The following is a 19314-nucleotide window of genomic DNA, read 5'->3' as shown; positions in this document are numbered from 1 at the left end:
GCTCTGGAGGCTGAGAAGTCAGCTAGTGGGGGGTGAGCATTCCAGGCCGAGGGAACAGCCAGTGCAAAGGCCTAGAGGTGGAAACACTCACAGAGGAGTCAGCTGCCTTAACTCAGCTCGCAAGGGTGAGCCTCCTGTCTGTCTCCCGGAGAGATCAGGGCACCAGAGGACTGTGGTCTGGCGGAGGCAGTCCTGGCCTTTCCAGGGGCCACAGGCAGGGTTCTGGCGGACTGTGGGACTAAATGGGACTCTGGTCTGTTTTTAGCCTGGAACCACTTCCTTCAGCCCCACCAGCTGCCTCCCTGAGTCACCACCCAATTACCAGCAGGGCAGGGACAGGGGATTAGACACCTGGGGGTCTGGACCTGTGGGGAAGGAGGTTTTGCCGTGTGCAACAAATGGGCAGAGAGGACTGGGCTGAGGGTACAAGGCCCTCCAGTGGGGCTGTTTCACGTTCCACTAGTTGATGTACACTATTATATTAATTTCAGATGTCCCATTTCATTCGTGTTGACTGAATTGTACACATATCGTGCAAGGTGAGGTTTCCCGCATGCCAGTCCTGGGGGGCTGAAATCATTGCCCCATTTTACAGATGAAGAAACTAGTACTCAGAGAAGTGAATCTACTTGCTCGAGGTCACACAGCAAGGAAGTAAAGATGCCAGGAATTGAATCCAAAGCTTTGTGTATATAACAACCTTCCCTCCCCCTGCATCTTCCCACCTCTACAGCAGCTAGACCTTCCTGGTGGGTAAATCAGGTTAAGAAGACAAGCCCCCAGGGCCGAAATATTTATTTTACTTAAACACTTAAATTGCTGTTTCCATGTGTCAGACCCTGTTCGAAGCACTTTGCAAGTATTAATTCATGTAATCCTGACAACAATCCCATGGATATAGTACTGTTAGTGTCCACATGTTTTAGATGAGGGAAACCCAGAGAGGGGAAGCAACTTGCTCAAGGTCACACAGCTAGGAAGTGACAGCTGGGATCTGAAGCCAGTCAGTTGGAGTCCAGAGCCCCTGCTCTTAGCTGCTGTACCTACTGCCTCTGGGAGCCTGGCCTTTCAGGGGTGACGGGAGGCGACATTCTGGCTGAGGCCTGGATTCCTGGGTCTGTACACTCCCAGTAGGCAGACATGCCAGGCCGGCCGACACAACCTCCCCCCACCGTCTTCCTCATTTCTGTGGTGGCCTCAGAGTGCCCGCCCCGCCAAGGGAGAGCGTCTCCCCACCCTGGCCCAGGCGCTGTCTGGGGTGTGGGAAGGAGCTTGGAACTCAGGGCAGTGGAATGCCATCAACCAGGGAAGGAAGCTGGTGGGCGGAGAGGCGCAGGGAGATAAGATGTGGAGGGTGGAGGAGAGGCTGAGGAAGGCCCAGCCCTGTGGGTGGGGGTAGCCTCCCTGGAGGCAGAGAGAGCAGAGACCAAAGGACCAGCAGGTGAAGAACTTCCTGACTGCCCTTCAGAGCTGCCAAACTTGGTCGGGAAGGGGCCGGCTCTGAAAGCAGCAGGCTCCCCTTTCCTGGAACCCGCCCCCCCCACCTGATATGAACTGCTTGGTGTAGAGGGGATTCAGAAATCAGGCAGGAGACGCCCTTTTAATTCTGATATTCCAAGAATCTGAGCTGCTGTGATTAAAAACTCTGGAATATTCTGAAATACCACTGATCCTACAATTTTAGATTTCGATTTAGCCTAACTCTACAAGGCCCCTCGGCACCCTCTTTTGCTCCGACCTGCTGAGGAGGAGTGGGGTCTGGGATCGCCTCCTGGAGACAGACCAGCCTCCAGTAAGGAGAGTCAGATGGGGTGGCCCCTGTACCCTAGAACTCTACAGTTAAGGCAGCAGAGGGGTACTCCTGCCCTGCTGTGTGACCTTGGGCATGTCACTTACCTTCTCTGGCCTTGGTCTCTCCATCTGTGCCAAGGAGCTTTCTCTGGGTCGGCCCAGCTTAGGCATTCTGAATCTCTGCTAAGCACTGTCCACCCCTGGGTGGCCAGGTCAGAGGCAGGGGGTGTCTGTTGGTCATGGAAAGAATGTGAGGGCAGGAGGCCCAGTGGGTGGGGTCCCCAGGCTGGGCAGCAAGCAGAGGGCAACATGAGATCATGGTGTCTGGGCCTCCTGGTCCAGTATTTCTGGGGATGGGATCCCTTCCAGGCTGTCCCCCAGGTTAGACCCTCCCTGGGATCCGGATTCAAAGAGTCAGGCTGCCCTTTTCCCTCACCCTGCAACCTCCTCACTGGACAAAGGGAGTGAAATCAGGGCCCAGAGAGATGGGCACTGGTCCAGGCTCACACAGCAAGTCCAAGGCAGGCTCTGAGCCCAGGGCCCTGCTTAGGGACTGGGGCTGAGGGGACTGTCTTCACTTCTTGACTCTCTGGAGGGACATGGAGGGGGCTCATGCCCAGAGCTAAGTCTGTGCCTCTGTGTGCACTTGACCCCTCTGCATGTTCCCCCACCTCAGAGCATGGGCAGTTTTCTTCCCCCCAGGCTCCCACCCCAGTTAGATGCTCAACCTCATCCGGGGGGGGGGGTGGGCGGGGCAGGATGCAGAAGCCTGGGATCCCCGAGTCGGGCCAGCCTCCCCATCCTCCTACAAGCTCAGGACACAGGCTGGGAAGGGACTGGGGTCACCAGGTCTCCACAGGAATGCACCACAGGGAACAGTGCCCGGCAGAGGCCTCTTTCCCTGACCCAGCTGAGAAAGAACCCCCGCCCCCCCGAATCTGTCCTTGTCTCCGTAACTGTCTCTGCACATCACACACACACACACTCATGTACACACGGAGACGTACTGACCCACTCAGGCACACACGGTGGTGCGAACCTCTCCTCACCCGTGCCCTGCACTCGCAGGCCTCTGTCCCCTCCCCTTTCAGCCACGAGGCTGCCTGAATGCGACAGGACAGACCCTCTTTCCCTCCCCCCATTGCTCCATGGGTTCCAGGCTGGGGTCCGGCACACACGCTAGGGAGGGTCCGCACAGCTGGCCGGGCATTCTTCCACCCCCTTCTGGCCGCACTGAGCCCGCACCCTGCAGGTGCCCCCTCCACCCCGGCTCTGGAGTCTGTGGGAACCAGACAGTTGGGGCTGTCCAGCCGGGCTCACTTCCTCCCAGGCCCCAGGGGACCTGCGGAGGGAGGAGGGAGCCACAGAGACTGAAGCCAGCGTGGCCGCCTGCCCGAGGGGGATGTTTTGGAGGGGACACGGCTGCCTGCCCAGCAAAGGGGTCTCCAGCCGCCTGAGCATCACCTCATGGGACATAAGACCCTCCAGCAAAGACCAGAAAGTATCCTTGGCCCCTCTTCTCTCCCTATACCCATGATCCAGGTGGGGGAACTGAAGTTCCGGAAGAAAGCCATCTGCCTCAGCAAGTCTGGTGTTGGAGGGTATGGGGACAGTGAGGTTTCAGGTCCCTAAGTTGTTCCTCTGATGGGGACCACGACTATACCCACTTCTCCTGCTTCTACCCAAGGGGGCAGCTACAGAAGGCCAAAGGTCAAGGCTCAGTCTCTTCTAATCTGTACCCAGGGTAGCCACCGCCTCCCCCCATGAGGGAAATTCTTTCTCAGCGTCACTAGGAGACCTCAGAGAGCTGGGGGCTCGGGGAGTTCTCCCAGTCACGCCGGAAATCCAGACAAGGGAAGTGTGCCTGCCTTTTGAACCTTGGGTTCCCTGTCTATGCAAGGGGTGAGGGGTGGCTTTTGAACCCTGGCATGCCAGGATTCAAAAAAAGCCCACCTCCCTCTGGCGGGGGTCACCCTGTGGGCCACGCTGCATCTTCATGCAAACTGCAGGTAGGGGCAGGGGGGCAGAGCCACACAGACCTGGTTTTGATTTCCTCTCTGCCACTCATTGGTCATTTGGAGCCGGAGCTAGTGAGCCCCAACTTCTTTGAGTCTCAGTTTCCACCACTGTTAAATGGAGATGACATTCCGTACCACCCAGGATTCGGTGAAAGGATATACACGCGTCCAGGACAGGATAACTGCCACAGATGGTCACAGGTATCATGGCTGCTCGTAATGTGAGGCGCTGAGTCCCAGAGTTTGGGGCTGGAGAATCAGCCCCTTGGTCCAGCCCAGCCTCACTCCTGCCTGGTGTCTCTCCTGGTTGCATCCCTCTTCTCTCTCTCCCACTCCCTGCTCCCACTTCCTCGGCCTTCCTGGGAAACTCCCTGAGAAGGTCCCCAGCAGGAGAAAGCCTCATGTGGGACATTCCTATCTGGGGTCCCCCGTCCCTGCCATACCACCCCACAACCATACGCCCCCCACGGAGCCAGGTGTTCTGGCCCTCAGTCCCCAACCATCCAGCAAACTGACCCTCATCATCACACTGGTTTTATTGGCCCTGAGAGCCATAGAGTAAATCCCAAGGGAGCCCTGCTTCCCCTCACCCCCAAGTCTGTCCAGAGACCCTGGGCGCTGGCTGAGTGTTCACCACGCCAGTCTTGGCTTCCTGTCCCGGCTGTTGTGGGCTTGCCAGGCCCGCGTCCTTTGAGAGCTCCCCAGATCCTAGAGTCAGGCTCAACCTGGAGGGCGTAGCTGGCAGAGTCTCTGCAGGGACTGCCTGAGGCCGGCTGGCTTCACTCAAAGAAGAACATTCCTGGCGTCCTGTATAGGCAGGAGGTCAGCCCCAGTGGGTAGCCGGAGCTTCCCTGGACAGGGAAGCTGCCTGCAACCCAGGGTTCCTTGGGGTCTGCTGGCAGGGGCAGCGGGGCCCGGAGAGAGGCTGGAGGGGTGGGTGGTGCAGGGGAGGGGGCTGCTGAGGCCAAGAGGTGCTCAAGGCCAGGATCAGTCCCCATGCAGAAATTCAGCGCCTGCAGCCGGCACTGGTAGCTGCCCCCGATGGTGGCCTCGGAGGTCAAGATGGGGGCAGGGGCCTTGCTAAACCCCTCAGCCTCAGAGAAGCTGGCAGGAAAGCCAAATGCGGGGCTCGGGGAAGATGAGGTGGCCACGGGGAGCTCCCCTGGACCTGCAGGCTTGGGCGTGGGCATCTCCTTGGGCTCCGAGGGTGGCCGAGGCCTGGCATTGGTGGTGGCCGGGCACACACTGGCTGGCAAGGCCCCCACCAGACCCCCAAAGCTTAGGCCCTTGGGCTCTGGCAGCTCCAGTGGGAACAGGCATTGCATGCCAGTCGCAGCGTCGGGGGCTCCTAGGTCCTGGCTGGTGGCTCGGAGGGGTCTGCGGCGCACCTTGGCGGGGCCCTTGGCTCCCTCGGCGCCTGCCCGTCGGGTGAAGCGCCGGCGTCGGCGCAGGAAGCTGCCGTGCTCGAACATGTCATGGCAGTCGGGGTCCAGCGTCCAGTAGCTGCCCTTGCCCGGTTTGCGATCATCACGGGGCACCTTGACAAAGCACTCGTTGAGGGACAGGTTGTGGCGGATGCTGTTCTGCCAGCCGGGCCGGTTGTGGCGGTAGAAGGCGAAGCGGCCCATGATGTAGCGGTAGATGCCACTGAGCGTGGCCCGCTGCCCCGGTGAGCTCTGGATGGCCATGGCAATCAGGGCGATGTAGCTGTAGGGGGGCTTGGTCGGCTCGGCCGCAGGGGCCAGGGGCCCGGGTGGGGGCTGCTGCTGCATGCTGACCGGGCTGGCCAGGCTGGCGGCTGCCGGAACCACGGGGGCCAGGCACGGTGTCCAGGGCTGGTGTCCGGCACAGCCTGCCCAGGCTGGTTAAAAGGCCCACTGGCCCAGCCTCCCAGCCTGGAAAGGCAAAAAGGGGTGGGCCCGCCAGGCTGCCCTCCCTTCTTCCCTCGCCCCCCTCCCACAAGGCCCAAGAGGGGCGGGCAGGAGAGGCCAGGATTGGGAAGCCGTGAGCAGCTGCCAGGGGTGAGGAGACAGGAGGGAAGGGACTGAGACCCTTAGCCCACATGTGCTGGCTGGTGGTGGCTGAGGAGGGACAGGATGTGAAACTGAGCGAGACAGAGACGAAACAGAGAGATAGAGGCCGAGATGGAAAGAGAGAGTGAAAAGAGACAGAGAGACAGAGACAAAGAGAGGTAAGGGCATAATAAGAGGAAGACAGGAACATACAGAGAAGATAGAGGCAGAGACTTAAAGAGAGACAAAGAGCAGAAAGAGACAGAAAACAGGGAGACACACAGAGAGCCAGCCGCACACACGTGCACACGTGCACACAGAGTACAGAAAAAGAATCACTGAATGAGAGAAAGAAAGGAATCCACAGAGAGGAAGAGGAATACACACACACACACACACACACACACACGTTAATGAGAGAGGAGAGAGGTAGCATCTGTGTTTGAACTGGAGAACAGGGAGTTCCTGTGAGAAAAGCCTCAGGGGCCTCTCGAGTCCCCACCTCTGGTTCCCCCTTTCTTTTCTCTTCCTCCTCCCAGGCCTGGGGTCTACTTTCTTCTCCCCACAGTGCAGAGCGCTCGAGGTCACACTATTCCCTGCCCTCCTAGCTCTGGGGTCTACGAGGGGTGGGGCACCTAGGGTGGGGACGAGGGCCGGCCCAACCCCGTTTGCTGAGCCCTGGCGCCCTCTAGTGACTAGTGTGGGGAGGACAGACATCTGGACAGAGCCATCCACCCTCCCAAGAGGCTCTCAACCAAGACCCTGGCTGAGCCTTCATTTCCCATCTCTAAAATGGAGCTGAAGACTCTGCAGCTGTCCGGGCTGTGGTGAAGAGGCAACGGGCTCCCTTACACTGAATCCAGTGCCCTTTGAGAGCCTGGTACAGAGTAGGGGCTTGGGCATGGCGAGGACTGTCACCCTGAGCTGAGGCTCCCCGATAGCTGCAGCCTTGGGCCGAGGGTACAGCGAAGCCCAGAACAGTCAAGCCTTCTGACGGATGGGGCAACCTCCTCCATACTCTCCCACCCACAAGTAACCAAGTCATCGGGACCCTACTGTGTGCCACTCTCCATGCCAGGCCAGCTCCCCTCCCCTCTCGACATTTACTTCTCAGACCAACTCTGCTCCAGAGGCCTTAATAGTTTCTCTTGAGTAGATGAGGAATGTGAGGTTCAGAGAAGTTAAGTGACTTGCCTGAGGTGGCACAGCTAGTCAGTGACAAAGCTGTGATTTCAACCCAGAATTCCGTAACTCCTTAACACTACTCCTTCCGTGAGGGGCAGGGGTAGAGGACTGTCACTGGGCCCCCACTGGAAAACTGGCTGTGACCCCCAAGGGAATAGGGAATCATGCTTTGCTCTATCTCAAGTGTCCAGTATCTGCCTGGAACAGAGTAGGTGCTCAATAAACATTCGTTAAATGAATTTTAAGACTGATTCTGCCCTTTATTGAATCATACAGGTTTCCCCCCATAAAAGTGGCTTATTAATGTATCACTAAAAGATTTATTATGTTGCCATCTGTAAGAGAATTCCTATAAATAAAGTCAGAAATCAGAAAAGGTAAAAGGTCTGATATCTGGGGTAGAAAACAGTGACTTTACTGACAAGGCAGGGTCACTGCTTTCATGGTGGAGAGGGCTCCCTCCCAATTCTCAAGGACTCCCTACAACTTACAGTTTGCAAAGATTGGGGGGCTTGGGCAGGGGCTGGACTCCTGGCTCCCACTTTGGCTTCGGTCCTAGGCCTGCCTCAGTTTCTCCAAAGACAGTATCTACTGGCGGTGGTTCAGTGGTTAGCATTTAAAGCCCCAGGTTCAGGCTAAGTCCTCTGTTTTGGGACCCCCTCCCCTCACAATCCCCACCCACCCCAAAAGAAGAGAGACTTGTGGCAGGTGAAAGGAGGGTCTGGAAACTCACAGCCCCTCAGAGGTGGGGCAATTCTGTTACTGGTTGGGCTTCAGTCTAATCTATGCAGAGGATCTTATTATTGGTAAACTCAGCCCCTTTTCTTTTTGGCTGCACCTGGGGGCTTGTGGGATCTTAGTTCCCCCACGAGGGATCCCTCGAACCTGGGCCCCCAGCAGTGGAAGCACAGAGTCCTAACCACCAGGGAACTCCCAGTAAACTCAGCTTTAAGCAAACCTTATACAGGATCAATTGCAGGTAAGGTCTGCTTTAGGTAAACCGCTATGGGCATGTCCGGCTCTTCACAAAAAGATGAAGTCTTGTTTCTGACCTAATTGCTATTTCTGGAACCTCAAGGTCGAGTTTAGTTCCCAAGCCTGACGCCCCAGGCCCAGCTGCCCGGCTGTCCGCTTACGCGCCTCCTTCCTGGGTTCCCGGGGCTCCATCTCATTGGCTGAGAGGTTGAAGGCCGTGACTGGCTTCCGCTGTCTCAACCTACCTGGGCGATGAGTGAGGCGAGACCTAAAGTCCCCTGGCTCAGCTAGGGCAGGGCTGGGGTGGGATCTGCACCCTGTGGGGACTGCTTTAGAGGGTACGGGAGAGGGAAACAACCGCTCAGGGCTGACTCAGCTGTGTCAGCAGGCGAGTGACGCTGTCGGGGATGCGGGGCTGGGAACGCGCCACCGAGGCACCTGGCCGTGGAGCTTCGAGTGTAGGAGGAGCTCCCGCGCGAAGACTGGCTCCACCTGCGGGGTGGGGGTGGGGGTGGGGCAATGAGCCAACCTTCCCCTTTACCCACACCCTTTGTTGGGGTGGGGGGGGCGGGAGTGACAGCTCCTCTCCACATGCATTTTACACGCAAGGTCTTCCAGATCAGATAAGGCAGGTCCGGAGCGGAGCTGGGACTGGAGGGAGCAGTGAGAGGCCGTTCGGGGAGGCTGGAGGGTGTGGTTCTCCGCTGGAGTGGGAGGTGACTCACATGGGCCATAATGAGACGCTCCTCAGGCTGGTCCGGGGGCCCCGGGTACTCCTCGCCAAAGCACAGCCGGATCTGGTACTCGGGCTCCTGGCGACCATGATGCAGGTGGGCTCTCAGTTCTACGGGCACCGAGACTGTGGGGTCTGGGCCAAGATGGGGCGTCCCACCTGGTGCCCACCTTGTGCTCGCATCCTATGCACACGTCCCGTAAGCCCACATACCCATTGTGTGCCCATGCCCTATGCCCACTTCCACGTCCCCACACCTGCCTCATGTCCCACATCTGCTCCCACTTCTAGGTTTCATGCCCCGTGCCTCGTGCCCTATGCTCACTATCATGCCTTTATGCCCACCCCATGCCCACTGCCACTCACCTATGCCTATCTTGTGTCCAGTGCCCCCGATGCCCACCCTATGCATAACGCCCTATGACAACACGTGCCCAAGTCCTATGCTTATGTCCCACACCCAGTGCCCCAGCCTGCCTCGTGCCTACACCTCCCATACGCCTATGTCTAATCTGTGCCCAGCCCTCCCGATGCCCATATTCGTTCCCACCCCCGGTGCTTCTGCGTCATGTCCTTTGTTTCCATTCCCACTCCAGCCCAGCATCGTCAAGTCCATCGCCCCGCGCCCACATGTCGTGTGCCCACTCTCCTCTGTCCGAGTTCCTTTGCCGACCCCAGTGCCCGGCCACTCCGCCCCGCGCCGCCAGCGGCCCCGCTGTCGCGCTCTTACCCGCGAGGAAGCTGCGCGTGTCGAGGAGCTGGCAGGTGCGCTCTCGCTCCAGTTTGTTGGGCCGCGAGCGGTGCGGGGCGAGCGGGCCGCGCCAGTACACACGGCCCTGGCACAGGCGCTTGGCGAAGACGCCCTCGGGCGCCACCCAGAGCAGCACTCCGCGCTCCAGGTGGGGCAGCAGGCGCCTCAGGACGCGGGCGCCGGGCGGCGGCTCCGGGAAACGAACCTGCGCGACGCGCGGCGGCGACCCCAGCAGGAGCTCGGCGGCAGCAGCGGCTGCGCGCGGACTCAGGCTGCAGCCCTCGGCCGCGCGCGCTGTGGCTTCGCGCACCAGCTCCGCGCCATAGAAGAGTCGCACGTGCAGCCAAAAATCTGCGGGAAAGGGAGGGGACGCGCGCCCGGCGTTGGCGGCGCCGGCTCCCCTCCCCTCACAACAGGGCAGGGAACCCAGAGGTCACCCGGCCGCTACCTCGGGAATTTTTGACACTCCCTCCCGATAAGTAATAATAGTAATTCTAGTAGTAGTGGTGGTAGTAAATAATAGCAGCTTCCAGTATAAACAAACTGGTAGTTGAGCTTCAAAAGCATAGGTCTGGGGCCATCAGTACAATGGGGGCATGACACTGACGCCCTCCCAGCCCAAATTTCTGGGATTCTAGGAGTTTCTTCCGGGTAAATATTTTTAATGCCGGTAGAAATAATAATCATAATAACAATAGCAACAACAACAACAAAAGAGCAGCCTCCCATATGAAGAGCTAGCAGTATGCTCAGTGGTTAGGGCTGTGGGCTCTACAGCCAGGCCCTTGGGTTCTAATCTCTCACTGCCCCTTAGGAGCTGTGATCTGATAGTAACTTTCCCAGGGTTACTAACTGTGTGACCTTGGGCAGGGTTCTTAACCTCTGTGTCTGGTTTCCGCATCTGTAAAATGGGGAGAATGGCAGTATCTATCTCACAGGGCTGTGGGGAGACTTAGAAGGATGCCTGGTATAAGCTAAGCCCTCAACAAATGTTAGCTGTTGTTATCTGGAGTCTGGGCTGGGTGCTTTGGGTGGGAGACAGAGGCTATTCGGCACCAACCCTAGGTCCTCCCCAGTTCTGCACAGCGGTCAGGGGAGAGGGCCTTCGGATTCCTTACCGGGGTTGCTGAAGTCCTCAGAAGGCAAGGGGCCCCAGGGGTGAGCAGGATCCTGAGCCTGGTACCCTGGAGAAGGAGGGGAAGCAGTAAGGCATCGCCTCACCCTGGGTCCCTCGACCCCTAGATCAAGGTCCTGGAAGAGGCCGGGGAGGAGGCAGGGGTGGGTGAGGAGACCCAGTCCTTACTGTGGCCAGCCAAAGGGCCTGGGGGCAGGGAGGCCAGCCTGGGGGGCTGCTTCTTGTCTTTATCCTCTGTGACTAATCTGGAGCCAACCTGAGCATCGGGAGAAAGGGTCGTGAGGGTGGAAGAGGAGACCTGTGGGCCACAGGAGCTCCCAGACAGTCTAAACTGGGGCAGGGGGAGGTCTGGACAGACTGAAAGCCAGCCGGGCTTGATAGGGACTTTGAAGTTTACCCCGTAGAGTTAAAGAGAGAGTTGATGGGGTTTTGGGAGGTGAAGCTCATTGTGATAGGGAGAGAAAAGTGCTAGCAGTGACTGAGGAGATGGGGTGATAGAAATGGGGTGATAGAGCAATGGAATGGGGACACTTGGGACAGTGGAATGAACCAGGCTAATGGGGAGATGGGAACAGAGGAATGAACCGCAGATGACGGGGGAGAGGTGATGGGGTGGAGTAAGAGTGACACAGACAGTGATGGAGATAGAGATGATGGGGTGATGGCAACAATGAGAGCTAGAGGTGATGCAGGTGAAGGGAATACAGTGATGGAACTGGATCTGATGGGATGAGTGGGGACAGAGTGATTGATCCCATGATGACAGGGAAGAGGGGCTGAAATGGGAGAAAATAGGGCTGGCGCAGAAAGAGAGATGGAGGTGAAGATGGTGGAGACGATGGGACAGAAATGATGGAGTCAAGGAGAATAGAATGAAGGAGATGAAAATGATGGCAGAGATAGAGTAGACGCAGGAAGTAGAGCTGATGGATGGGAACAGAGATGGGCAGGAGCTGATGGAGAGGATGAGATGAATGCGCTGGAGATTATACAGGGGGTGGTATGGGTGCGAGGTGCCTGGGCTAGCAAGGCTGTAGGGGCTGGAAGGACTCACTGACCTGCTCTTTTGTCTTGCAGGCCGGCTCTGTCACTTCTCCAGGGGGCACCTGCTGGCTATGAAGAATGCCCTCCTCTTTACAGGGGGCACAAGCCCTGGTAACTGGATGAAGGAAGAAATAGTCTGTGGTTTCCTGGGCCCCAAGGGGAACCCCCCAACCTTGTCTGAGGTGAGCCCAGGCCAGAGTAACCCAGCTCACTGCATGATCTCAGGCAAGGCCCACCTCTCTCTGGGCTCAGTTTCCTCCTTTTCGAATGGGGAGATAAACTGTAAGGTCCTTCTAGGTTTACCAGCCCATGAGCTTATTTAAGCTCAATAAGCCCATTTCCCATTTTACAGATGGGCAATGTGAGGTCCTTATTGCCCAGAGAGCCATCCTCAGCTGCTACCTCCAGGGACAGGATGGTACCTGGGTTGTGGGCACCAGCAGACAGGAGCCGGTAGACCTTGTAGGGGTTGGAGATGTCCAGCTGGTTGAGCGAGCGCACCTCACAGAAGTCAGCGCTGTTGTTGAGGGCACAGCGGAGCCGCGTCTTCCAGGTGGAGGGGTCCTCCTTGTCAACGCCCTCTAGGTGCTTGCCCTTGTATATGGCCCAGGCCTGGGGGTGAGCAGGGGCATTGGGAGAGGAATAGCGTGGGAGATGGGGATGGTGCCCTGGAAAGGGATGAGGGCTGCCTTGCCTCCCACCCTTCTCTCTCTCTCCCTCTGTCCTTCGGCCCCTCCCTCCTTCCTTCTCTTCCTCCCTCCCTCCATCCAACACATATTCCTTGAGCTCCTGCTGTGTGCCAGGCCCAAGTTAAGGACTAAATGGGGAACAACAAGACATACATGGTCCCTGTTCTCAAGGAACTCAAGTCTCATGGGAGAAGGCAGCTGCAAACAGCTGAAAGGAAATAACTATATTCCAAATTATGGATTGTGATAAATAAAAAAAAATACGATGGGATATAAAATGCTGGCAGTGACTTGCTATCTGGAGAGCCATAAAACGGAATCCTTACCTATTGCCACAAACAAAGTGGACTGCAGATGATTAAAAAACCAAAAGTAAGGGGTAAGACTATAAACTTAATAGGAAAGAATGTAGAAGAAAATCTTCTGGGGCAGAGAATGCTTCTTAACCAAAACTTTAAAGGCATGAACCATAAGGCAAAAACATTGCAATGTCTGAAATCAGCAAGGGGCTAAGATCTAGAACATACAGGAACTTCTGCAAATCAGTAAGAAACAGAAAGCATCCCCTAAAGAAACATTCTTATCAAAGGACAAGGATGGGTGGTTTACAGAAGAGGAAACCAGAATCCCATGAGCATAGGAGAAGGTACTGAAACTCATTAGTGCCAGAGAAATGCAAATAAAAGTATGAGATATCACCTGTAAGCTTACAAAATTTAGCCAGTTGGATAAGCCAGTAGTTGGTTGAGATGTGGACACAGTTGGTGGGCATGGAATGGGAGCAGAGTCTCTGGAGGGCAATCAGGCATGCCTAGTCCAATTAAGTATAAGCATACCCTGTGAGCAGAAATGCCAATTCCAAAGGAATTCTCACAGAGGCTCACGAGGGGACCAGGGCAAGGATCCACTGCAGCGTTATTTGTGGTCTGGAAAGCAAACTTGTGTCCATCCCTGGGAAAGTAGGTGGGGGAGTGCGTGTAATAGATGCCCACTGGAGAGTTCTAGGCAGCATCTAGAAACAAATTAGATGGACAGAGAACAAGAACAGATCTTCAGAGCATGACCTTGAGTGAAATAAAAGTAAGACACAGAATGAGATCTATGACACAGTTATGATGTATATAAGGTAAGAATACACACGAAACAGCAATGCCCACTTTGCAAGAAAACATACAAACCAAAGGTACTCATTAAACACATTAGAATGACTGTTGTGGTAGAGGGACTAAATAAATAAATAAATATGAGGGGCTGCTTTAGAGAGGGTGATCAGAAAATGCCTCACGGAGGAAGTGGCATTTGGGCTGAAGCCTGATTGAAAAGAAGGATGGAGTCGGACAAAGATCTGGGGGAAGGCTGTACTAGGTAGAAGGAACAGCAAGTGCAGAGGTCCTGGGGTAGGAGAGATTCAAGGAAGGCCAGTGAGACTGGAGCACAGTAGTCAAAGAGGAGGACAGTAGGAGATGTCTTGTTCGCATTGCTCACTTTCAGGGATGGGGGGCGGGGGATTTAATTGATAAATCACACTCAGTCATTGCTCTCGGAGATCCCAGGCTTAGTGGGACACCAGACTGAAAAGCCACAGTTCCTTTGTTGGTGTCTCTTGCCAGTGGTGAGACCTTTAAGGCTTGATTTTGCTGTCTGTAAACTGTGCCAATAATACCTAACCTCACCTGGTTGTGGCACGTGTAAGATGAGCGGTCTACGTAATGTGCTTAGCACAGCACCTGGCACACACTGCTTATTTATTGCAGTACTTATTCATTACGTTAAGGATGCTCTAACTCAAAGGTAACCTGGGCTCAAGGCACAGGGTGTTGTCACCATGACGAGAGAGGGATCTTTGGGGACACTGCTGTGCCCCTAAGCATCTAAAGTGGTGCCTGGCACACAGGAGATGCTCAATAAATATTTGTTGAATGAATCAAATTGGGCCTCGAAGGAGAAATAGGACATTGCCAGGTGGAGTGACGTTCCTGGCAGGGGGAACAGCTCGAGCAAAGGCATGGAAGCGCGTGATGCGCGCAGGGGACAGTGGGCAGCCTGGTGTGACTGGAGCTGGTGTGCGTGTCTGAGGGTATGTGTACTGTTGATTCTTGTTATTCCTGGGAGTTGTGTTCTATAAAATTTACACAACCACTGAGTTAGCAAACACTGAACCATCACTCCTAAGGGAAATACAAGGCTAGGTTCCTGCGCGCCTCTGGTCACCCCATTTTCATCAACGGGTCAATACATAACCTTGTTCTATGAGCGTTTCTGTTGAAGGACACCTTATTTAATATAAACTGTTCATTCATTAACAGTGAACTCATGGCCAACAACACTGTAACTCACGTCTGAAAGAAATTTACAGACGCCACAGCCTTCCTGTGCTCAGGAATACTGACAGCGCTGCAACACTGTGTAAGCTTGGGGGTCATTTTAAACAGTGAAATCACCAACAAAAAGCACAAAAATATTAAAAACGTGGACTAAATATTGTCTGCGAAAGGACACCTGTTTACAGTAGAAGAGCTGAAACTAGAGTTGTCACCTTGCTCAACCTCAGCTGGGAACATGCATGTTGGTGACAATTTTTTTTTTTTGCCATCCTGTGCATGTCTGAATGGCTGCAAAAGTGCCTTGAATATCAATTTTGAGATTACATATAATTTTAGCGAGTAAGAGAATTTGTAAATATGGAATCTGTGAATAATGAGGACCAACTGTATGTGGTGGGGGGAAGGGGAAGAGGAATTAAGGAAGAAGACAGGTTGAAGCTGGATCATGAATGTCCTCGAAGACCAAGCTTTATCCCGTGGACTTTGAGGCACCAGGAGGGCCTGAAGCCAGGGAGTCACGTGTGTGTGTCAGTGGTGGGTTGAGGGATGGGTTAAAGCAGTGCCAAAGAGGGACAGGGAGGGCCCGTCCCCAGAATCTCCCGCTTCTGAACGGCACATAGCCTTAAGGGGCAGGCCAGGTAACCACCTGTTCAACACTTCCTGAACCAGTCCTCTGTGAGCCAGGCACTGCGCTCAAGGTCACCACCCACGGGCAGCTGGAGGAGGCAGACTCATACAAGGCACTTATAATTCATAGGGAAAGCGGTTCCATGGAGGAAGCAGAAGGAATCAGGGACGACTTGGGAGAAGCACTGAGAGCTTCATAAATGCATTAAGCAAATGAATGCATCAGGGAAGGCTTGTCTTTAGTAAGAGATGTTTAAGCTGAGCATGATGGGAGTTGGCCAGTGAAAGTGAAGAAGAAAGGGTGTTCCAGGCAGGGGGAACAGAATGTACAAAGTTCTCACGGTGAGAGAGACAGGAAGCATTTGGAGACTGAAGGGAACTGTCTGGCTGGGTCTAAGGTTGGGGAAGGAGTGGAGAGAGACGGACAGAGGCCAGGGAGGAGCAGTTCATGCAGGGCTTTGAGGTCTTGGTAAGGAGTTGGGACTTTATCACAAGAGCAATGGGGAGCCACGGAAGGACTCTGAGTAGGAGAGTGCCAAGGCAAGATTTACATTTAGAAATATACCTCTGGAGGACTGAGGGGAGAGCTGAGGGATGGGAAAGCAGGGCATTCAGTTATCCTGGTGAGAGATGGTGGGAACGGGTCCACGTAGACGGATGAAAGAGCAGTTCTGCAGTAAGAGCCGAAGGCCTTGGAAATGGATTAGAATGAGATTGCAGGAGAGGGGAGCGGCCAGGGTTCAGGTGCCCAGCTCTGGGGTCTAGGTGGCGATCCGTGCCATCTTCCATTTTGGGAAATACAGACGTTTGTAGGAGGGAGCTGATGAGTGTGCTATTAAGGAGGTGCTGAGTCTGAGAGGTCTGGGCTGTCAGACCAGCAGGCTTGGGGCTTGGCTGGGAGGCTGGGAAATGCTGGCCTCCACATTGAGGCCGTGGAAGGGGAGAGTGGGACGTGAGGAGGGAGGTCCAGGAGAGAGTGCTGAGAGCCCCAAAAGAGGAGAAGAAGGGATGGAGGCTGAGAAGCGGGGTCCAGGAAGGTAGGAGGAAAACAGGTCAGGGTTGGAGTGGGGAGGGGACACAGATCCTGGAAACCAAGTGAGACTGTTTCAAGAAGGGAGGGTCCACTAGACACAAACCCACCCAGGGGTCCAAGAAGATGATAGTAACGGCATCCTTGGATTTGGCAAAATTAGAGACGTTAGCAGGAGGGAGAGGAACCACACTGTGGGTGGGGGAGGAGCGGGGGGGGGGTATGAGTGAGGGCGTTGATGTTTAGAGACGTTAGCAGGAGGGAGAGGAATCACACTGTGGGCTGGGGGGGGAGGGGTTTATGAGTGAGGGCGTTGATGTCCAGAAGACCCTTTCTAGGTGCTTCACCCTGTGAAAGGAGAGGGGAGGCCAGAGAAGCAGGAGCTGGAGACGTGGTGTTTGGGATGGTGGCGGTGGCCTGGGATGCGGTTGGTTGCTTTTTGCTCACAGGAGAGATTCCAGTTTCAATCTTGGTGGGAAAGAGCCAGTTTGGAGGAAGTTAATGGTGTCTAAGGAAAGGGAGGGCATCCCTGGAGGAGGTCCCTGAGAAGGGCTGGTGTTGGAAAGCACAGAAAATGTCCCCGAAGCTGCTGGGGTTAACAGTTTACGGGTGGGAAGTGGAGGGAATTTCCATGGTGGCGGTGGCATCTAATTTCCTCAAGGAGAGGGAGGAGAGGTCCCCTGAGGCGTGGGGATGGTGCAGGTTATGCAGCCCTTGTCTGATTCTCTTTTAAGAGGGTGTGGGAGGGTCTCCCATGTATACAGAACACTACCCCCAACCTAGAGACAACTGAGGTTAAGGGGTGAACCTGTGGCCCGAGGTGACAACGTGTCGGGTCGGTTCTGGACTCTGCGACAGTGTGAGCGCAGAGCCCTCCTGGGCCGGGCTGGCGACCCCCGGCCCGCGCATCCTTACCCTGAAGAGCGCCGCGTCCTGCTGCGCCTGGTAGCCCTGCTTGGCTGCGTGCTTCCAGGGGATGCGGAAGAGGGTCTTGCCCGCGTCCTCCCAGCGCAGCCCAGCGTAGCGCCCGCTCTCGATCTGCGCCACCAGCCAGTCGCGGAGACGCAGGGGACCCCCGGCCCCCGCCATGAGTCGCCTGCTGTCGGGGACCCTCCCTTCGTCCCTCCGCCATTGGTCGCCGGCCATCGGGGACACAGTGCTCCGGGGACCAGGTCTGGGAATGCGGCGGCCAGACCCCAGCGCGACAGGGGATCGCGGGGGCCACCTGGACGGCGAGTGGAGGCGGCGAAAGCGAAAGGCTGGGCAGGAGGTTTCACTTTCCTTTCTGCTCCCCAGAGGCCCTGTCGCCTCTCCCCGTGTCGCCTGGCCTGGAGGGTGTCGGTCCTCACATCGGGGGCAGCTAGAGGCACCACCAAGACCCACTGAAGGGTACGGGGTGGGGTAGCCCGGGTTCTGCTCATCCCTGGAGGGGGGCCCCCGAAGGGCGCTCAGAGGCGTCCCTTGCACCATCCCTGCACCTGTTTTCTGCTCTTCCCAGCCTACCGGAAACTTAGTCTCTTTCCAGGACCTGGACTGTAGAGGTGGGAAAAGCATAGTGCTTCTCAGACTAACTCCCAGTAGAACTGGGAGACAGAGACTGGTTTAAAATGCATACTCCTAGCCGCCATCCCAGACCTGAAGAATCAGATTTTCTGGGCAAGAAGTCCAGGAACGTGCATTGTAAACAAGTCCCGCCATGGGATTCTGATCCAGGTGGTCCTTGGGTCACCCTTGGAGAAATATTTCCTTAAATATTGGGAGTCCCTTTCTGATTGCTCACCATGGTGCTGGGCCTGGCTGAAGCCTTTTCTGCAGTGTCTCAGTGGGTTCTCACAACAGCACGTGAGATGAGTGTAATTACCTACTTTGTTAAGAGGACTGAGGTCACAGAGCTAGTGCCTGGGGGAGTCAGAATCTGAACCCAGGACTCTCTGCCCCCAGAGCCCAGGGGCCTGAACAGTGCCCCACACTGCCTCCCAACAGCTGCACCTGGAGTTTATGGATTCTGGGTGGGGTCCGTGACCCACCCAAAGTGTATGCAATTTTTTCATCTCTACGCATTTTTCTAGGGTTTGTATCTTTCATTAAATTGTCGAAGGGGGGTTGTGATATGAAAGAGGTCAAGTAGCTCAGACCCCTCCACCCTGGCTGTGTACCTGGGAAAACTGAGGTTCTGAGAGGGAGAAACCACCCCTCACTGCAGGGAGCACCGAGCTGGATTGCCAGCCAGTGTTGACCAGAGGCTGGGAGCACTGTCCCTCATGTGTACCTGTCAGGGGCCTTGCTTCATGATCCCCACCTTCTGTCCTCATATGGCAGCAGCCACCCAGTTCTGACATTTCTACAGTCACAGCCAGGATTCAAAATCAGAGCTGTAGGACTCTGATGGAGCACAAAAAATTTCATATGATTAAATACAAGAGTATGGGACTTCCCTGGTGGTGCAATGGTTAAGGATCCACCTGCCAATGCAGGGGACACGGGTTCGATCCCTGGTCCAGGAAGATCCCACATGTCACGGAGCAACTAAGCCCATGTGCCACAACTACTGAGCCTGTGCTCTAGAGCCCGCAAGCCACAACTACTGAGCCCACATGCCACAACTACTGAAGCCCGTGCGCTTAGAGCCTGTGCTCCGCAACAAGAGAAGCCACTGCAATGAGAAACCCGCGCACCACAACGAAGAGTATCCTCCGCTCGCCACAACTAGAGAAACCCTGAGTGCAGCAGCGAAGATCGAACGCAACCAAAAATAAAATAAAAAATTAAAAACTAAAATAAAATAATAAATACAAGAGTAATAATTACATCTAAGCAGGAGTATTGATTGTGTCAGACAATCTCTTCATTTTTTTCTGGGGGGGGTGGGCAGAGTCATAGTAATGACAAGGATGGGGTCCACAGCCAGACTGCCTGGATTCAAATCCCAGCCCCACCACTTGCTAGCTGACCAGCCACTTCACAGGGCTGCTTGGGGATTCAATGAGATGCAGGTAAAGT

At 55.5% G+C, this 19314-nt stretch overlaps 2 protein-coding genes across 4 annotated transcripts; both read right to left on the bottom strand.

Annotated features, from left to right (window-relative positions):
• Nucleotides 1-4327: 4327 nt before the first annotated feature.
• FOXS1 (forkhead box S1) lies at nt 4328-7659 on the bottom strand. The gene has a single exon (XM_060124085.1). The coding sequence runs from the start codon at nt 5579-5581 to the stop codon at nt 4589-4591; it is 993 nt and encodes a 330-aa protein (XP_059980068.1). The 5' UTR covers nt 5582-7659; the 3' UTR covers nt 4328-4588.
• On the bottom strand, nt 7193-17771 carry LOC132505837 (interferon regulatory factor 4-like). 3 transcript variants are annotated; one of them, XM_060124082.1, is made up of 8 exons: nt 17230-17771; nt 12067-12256; nt 11659-11759; nt 10769-10856; nt 10584-10649; nt 9445-9816; nt 8707-8825; nt 7193-8473 (listed from the first exon to the last, which is right to left on the bottom strand). In XM_060124082.1, exons 1-8 carry the CDS (start codon nt 17458-17460, stop codon nt 8363-8365), a joined length of 1278 nt encoding a protein of 425 aa, XP_059980065.1. In that variant the 5' UTR covers nt 17461-17771; the 3' UTR covers nt 7193-8362. The 3 variants fall into 3 exon arrangements, with proteins under 3 accessions (XP_059980065.1, XP_059980066.1, XP_059980067.1); XM_060124083.1 differs by having other exon boundaries at nt 8707-8793; XM_060124084.1 differs by lacking the exon at nt 7193-8473 and having other exon boundaries at nt 8599-8793.
• Between the last annotated feature and the right edge of the window lie 1543 nt (nt 17772-19314).

This window comes from Lagenorhynchus albirostris, chromosome 15 (assembly GCF_949774975.1).
Source record: "Lagenorhynchus albirostris chromosome 15, mLagAlb1.1, whole genome shotgun sequence".
In the NCBI taxonomy this organism is placed as follows: domain Eukaryota; kingdom Metazoa; phylum Chordata; class Mammalia; order Artiodactyla; family Delphinidae; genus Lagenorhynchus; species Lagenorhynchus albirostris.
The sequence above is the reverse complement of the archived record's forward strand: the minus strand, read 5'-3'. Positions and strand labels throughout refer to the sequence as shown.